Raw genomic sequence first — 5849 nt, forward strand, 5'->3', positions numbered from 1 at the left:
TGGCCAGCAGGTCGAGGGAGGTGATTCTGCCCCTCTACTCAGCTCTGGTGAGACCTCACCTGGAGTACTGCGTCCAGCTCTGGAGCCCTCAGCACAAGAAGGACATGGAACTGTTGGAACGGGTCCAGAGGAGGGCTACAAAAATGATCCGAGGGCTGGAGCACCTCTCCTATGAGGACAGGCTGAGAGAGTTGGGCTTGTTCAGTCTGGAGAAAAGGAGGCTACGGGGAGACCTGATTGCGGCCTTCCAGTACCTAAAGGGGGCCTATAGGAAAGATGGGGAACGTCTTTTTAGTAGGGCCAGCTGTGTTAGGACAAGGGGAAATGGTTTTAAACTAGAACAGGGTAGGTTCAGGCTAGAGGTAAGGAAGAAATTTTTTACAATGAGGGTGGTAAAACACTGGAACAGGTTGCCCAGAGAGGTAGTGGAGGCCCCATCCCTGGGAACATTCAAGGCCAGGTTGGATGGGGCTCTGAGCAACCTGATCTAGTTAGCAGTGTCCCTGCTCACTGCAGGGGGGTTGGACTAGATGACCACTAGTGGTCCCTTCCAACCCTAAACATTCTATGATTCTATGATTCTAAAGCATCGTTTGGGAGAGCCGTGCCCTTCACCGAGAGGGAGGGGAGATGGTGGGCGTTAAGTAGGCTGCAGCGATCTTGCCGTTCAGTTGGCGATCATGGAAGCTGGCAGCGAGAGGTCGTCATTTTTGAAACAAAACCCTCGGAGCTATTTTTGAAACAAAACCATCAGAGCTGGTAACCTGTCAGTGTTGTTACTGCCACGAGCGCTGGGAGCACGTGCGGCAATGGGTGTATTGCAGCGTGTAGCGGCGTTCTCCATCCATTTAAAGGCTATTTGGAGGGGGTGTTGTTGAATATTAATATCTACTCTAGTATTTTCGAGTATAAATAAAGTGTTGATCTAATTAGAGAAGGTAGATTCATGTATGGTAGTATGTTCTTTTACTGTGTTAAGTACTACCTCTCTTTCTCTTTAGCAATGGGCTACTTTTGCCAGAGCCTGGTACCTCCTCGATGCGAAGATGCAGCCACCGGGAAAAATAGCAGCTGCGACTGTAATCAGACTGGAAGGCAGGCATAAACCTATTTATCATGCACTAAGTGAGTATGGCGGTAGATAAAAGCAAAGTTGCTTTCCTTCACTTGTATTTTTGATTTCAGTTTAAAATCAAGACTGATACATAAGGTTACATTTTCCAATTGTTTGTAAAATATGTCTTCATTTTCCTTCTTACCTTTTTCCTTCGTGCCCCTCTACAACCTTATGTCATTGTCTTTACCAATCCATATAAAGCTTGTTATGAATTCATAATTTATTTCTAGGGGCTGAATTACAGTGGGTTGTGCTTTCAGGTGTTTTAAAACCTTGAAGTGTGTTTCATTGCATTGATTTTAGATGTAAAGATTTAATTCACAGTGCATGTAATGAAATACTGGTGTGATTCTTGATTAGATTTTCTGAATGCTACCTTTCAGTAGCTGCACAACACCACAGAGTCTTGGAGTGGTACTTCATTCTGAGTAACGCACAGAGAAGTCCTGTCTTCATGAGGCAACAGGCACAAACTGAAACACAGGAGGTTCCTTCTGAACATCAGGAAACTACTTTTACTGTGAGGATGACTAGGAGTGGTTGCCCAAAAGGTTGTGGAGTCTCCATCCCTGGAGATACTCAAAAGCTGGTCCTGCTTGAGCAGGGGGTTAGGACAGCATGACCTCCAGAGGTCCCTTCCAACCTCAGACGTTCTGTGATGGTGAGGCTGGAACCAGTCTGATTCTTAAATGGGAGACACAGTCATTGTCGAAAGATATCTTCTTGTTTAAATGAAAAAGTCATTTTGCTTTTCTGTAGATGAGAAGATTCAGCAGTAAAGATGTGTCTGTGATCTTGTTCATTACTTGTAATACTGTAGTGCCTGTCTCATGGTGATAAGCATTTTATAGAAGATAAAAAGGTGATCCCTCATCATGATGGTACAGTGTTTCCTGTAATACGCAAATTTTTCAAGAGACATTACGGAATCATAAAGGAAGCATTAAACTTTGCTCATACATGTGGAATGTACCTACTAAAATTATACTTGATCTGTTCTTCATAATAAAGGTGATATTTGTACTGTTCTAAAGATGTTTCAAGTACTAGAGTTCTGCTGTTGCAAATTATGCCTTATCCACAAGATGTCACTGGAGGCTAAGGCTGTCTGAAAAATAAAGCAGACACTGAGAGGAAATGTTTTTGGTTGTCCTGTGGGAAAGATCTTTGACACTTTTATGTCCATGAAGTCATAAAATCCTGGAAAGTCATTTCAAGGATAACTTTATTTGGTCTAAAGTATTCTGTAAATCAGTGCCAAATGCATTACACCTGAGATTGACATTGATAGCTTACTACTACTGAGAGACATTTGATAGTCTCTAAGAGAGCAAAGTATGTGCATGAATTTGTGATTGGTGTACTTAACACTTGGGTTTTTCTTGGTTTTTTTTTTTTCCTGAACTTCAAGAAATATCTTAGTGTCTTTGAGAGAACAGTTCCTTAGACAGAATAACATCACGGGGATTTTTTGTTATATTTTGTTTTTAATTTGGTATCCAGCTACCCTTCCATAAAATCATTATTTATTCATTATATTGAAAAGCATCTGGAGCTGAAATTAAGCTGTGGTTAGGGAAGGAAAGAAATCTGATTTCATGTATATTTATTTTCTGTTTCAGGGATAATCTTCCATTATTCTCCAGTCTCATATTTTTAGATGTTGTCAGATCATATGCCTTAAATAAGGGGATACAACCTTGTTCAGGAGGTTTGAATCAGGATTTTTAGGCCTCTTCCACACCTCCCCTTCTCTTTACCCTCATCCCCTTGCATCCTGTCTTTGTGAGCAGCTTCACAATACAGAATCAAAAAATAGTGGGCCACCTTTTAAAAAAATCAGGTGATCTGGTTTGTTAGGTTGGATTGTGAGCAGGTGTAGGTGAGCCGCTTCTGTTGCTTGGGTAGGATTTGCTCCTGTCCTCAGCATCCTCAAAGGAGAGGACTAGGCTGGATGGAAGCATCCCCACAAACTAGATATATCTTCTAAGGAAAGATTTGGCAAGTAGTTTGTCAGTCTTGTGTGCTAACAGTTGACAATATGTACTGTTAATTACTATTTAGTCCTTAATTAAAATGTAGAAGGAAAAATACATGTACCTGAAGCACGTGTTTTTACTGTATGATAGGAACTACTGAAGTTATAAATGTACAGAGCTATAAAATGGATTTTCTCTGACAACTTAGTTTTATCTGAAGAGGTGCAATATATGTGTTGTATGTAACAAATTGCATATATCATAATGTAATAGAATATAGTGGCCTTATTTTTGTATATTTCTTGAGGAAAACATACTTACATACTTTGTAAAAGAATAATTTGATATTATAGCATGAAAACTGTTGATGCTTCTGAGGGACCTGGACAAGCTTGAGGAGAGGGCCTATGCAACCCTCATGAGGTTCAACAAGGCCAAGTGCAGGGTCCTGCACCTGGATCAGGGCAACCCCCAGTATCAACACAGGCTGGGGGATAAAAGGATTGAGAGCAGCCCTGCAGCAAAAGTCTTGGGGATACTGGTGGACAAAAAGCTGGACGTGAGCCAGCAATGTGTGCTTACAACCTGGAAAGCGAAGCGTATCCTGGCTGCATCAAAAGCAGCGTGGCCAGCATGGTGAGGGAGGGGGTTCTGCTCTTTTCCTCCGCTCTGGTGAGACCCCACCTGCAGTGCTGTGTCGAGCTCAGGAGCCCTCAGCATGGGAAAAGACATGGACCTGTTGGAGTGGGTCCAGAGGAGGCCCATGAAAATGATCCAAAGGCTGGAGCACTTCTCCTACGAGGACAGGCTGAGAGAATTGGGGTTGTTCAGCCTGGAGAAGAGAAGGCTCCAAGGAGACCTTATGGCAGTACTTAAAGGGGGCTTCTCAGAAAGATGGGGGCAAACTTTTTAGCAGGGCCTGTAGTGCTTGGACAAGAGGTAATGGTTTTCAATTAAAGGGGAGCAGACTTAGGCTAGATAGAAGGAAGGAATTTTTTACAGTGGGATTGATGAAACACTGGATCAGGTTGCCCAGAGAGATGGTAGATGCTCCATCCCTGGAAACATTCAAGGTGAGGTTGGACGGGGCTCTGAGCAACCTGATCGAGTTGAACATGTCCTTGCTTGTTGCAGGGGCGTTGGACTAGATGGCCTTTAAAGGTCCTTTCCAACCCAAACTGTTCTGTGAGTCTATGAAAATAGCCTAAAGGAAGAGTTTTCTTGTGTGATATTTTGTTAATATTTTTCAAAAGTAGGATGCAATTTGGCTGTGTTTCTGGAGATGGTAAATATTTTTGCTTTCTTCCTACTAAATTCAGCCACCCGTGAGGTGATGGGAACAACACTGTTTACAGACTAGTGGAAAATAATTTACTAATTTGAAATTTCGAAGGATACATTAACTATTCATCAATTCGGTCTACTTTAAAAAGAACAGGTTGCAGTTGTTCTTCAGGTAGCGTGTAAGTGTCCTGGTTAGTTTTTCTCCTGGCTCTTAATTGTTCATAATTGATCTATTGGTGTATGGAATTGTTAATTCAGTGTTTATGCAAGTGGAGAACTGTTGGCAAAAACTTCTTTAGATGAGCTTGTTCTGTCATCTTCCCAACAAAAAAAAAAAAAAAAAAGCACAAAGTCCCATGTCCGTTCCATGACATTTTGTTTAGACATACAGTGTTTTTAGAACTGATCTGCCAGCGGTGAAAGGCTGCATCAATGAAAATGTTAAAATTCCTTTTGCACTTTAGCTGTAGTTGAAAATACAGCTTTAAAAGAACACAAGATTAAGAAGTGGTAGAAAACTTAAAGGGGGTGTGAAACTTGCGTGGATTAATTATATGGTCATATAAAAAATACATGCTCAGTTTAAGTCCTTCTTAGTGTAGCTGCTTTGTTATCTACTCAAAAATGTTTTCATCAAATGAGCCTCTTCTAATGTGGTAATGTGTATGAGAGTGAAGTTTGGACAAATCATTTTCCAGTTGATTGAATGGGTGGTTATAGCTTATACAGCTGATCAATGTGATTACTCCGGAAATGAAAAACTACATCTTTTTTCATATTTTCATCGTATTTTTGACATAGTATGGGTTGTATTAGCACTTTATTAGTAAAGATTTCTGGCAAGGTATTGGTGATAGATTACTTTGCACTTAAAAAACTTCTGATGTGAAAGTTTCTAATCTAAATCATAGAATCACTTTGGTTGGAAAAGACCTTTAAGATCATCGAGTCCAACCTTTAACCTAACCCTGCCATCCCACCTCTACACCATGTTCCTAAGCACCTCATCTATCCTTCTTTTAAATACCTCCAGGGAGGAGGACTCTACCACCTCCCTGGGCAGCCCATTCCAGAGCGTGACAACCCTTTCGGTGAAGAAGTTTTTCCTAATGTCTAGCCTAAACCTGCCCTGGCACAGCTTCAAACCATTCCCCCTCGTCCTATCATCTGTTACCAGGGAGAAGAGGCTGACCCCCACCTCCCTACAGCCTCCTGTCAGGCAGTTGTAGAGGGCGATCAGGTCTCCCCTCAGCCTCCTCTTCTCCAGGCTGAACAACCCCAGTTCCCTCAGCCGCTCCTCGCATGACTTGTGTTCCAGACCCCTCACCAGCTTGGTTGCTCTCCTCTGGACATGTTCCAGCTATGCAACATCTTTCTTGTAGTGAGGGGCCCAAAACTGAACACAGAATTCGAAGTGTGGCCTCACCAGCACCGAGTACAGGGGCACGATCACTTCCCTACTCCTGCTG

General features: G+C 42.3%; 1 protein-coding gene across 1 annotated transcript in view; it reads left to right on the forward strand.

Moving 5' to 3' along the window:
* MRPL13 (mitochondrial ribosomal protein L13) overlaps positions 1 to 5849 on the forward strand; it is a 42368-nt gene that overhangs the window by 639 nt on the left and 35880 nt on the right. Inside the window, exons 2-3 of the mRNA XM_009635964.2 lie at positions 588 to 700; positions 1002 to 1125. Coding sequence (XP_009634259.2) covers positions 588 to 700; positions 1002 to 1125 — 237 coding nt within the window. The remainder of the gene's footprint in view (positions 1 to 587; positions 701 to 1001; positions 1126 to 5849) is intronic.

Source organism: Egretta garzetta, unplaced genomic scaffold, assembly GCF_000687185.1.
Source record: "Egretta garzetta isolate BGI_Z169 unplaced genomic scaffold, ASM68718v1 scaffold13, whole genome shotgun sequence".
NCBI classification, from domain to species: Eukaryota; Metazoa; Chordata; class Aves; order Pelecaniformes; family Ardeidae; genus Egretta; species Egretta garzetta.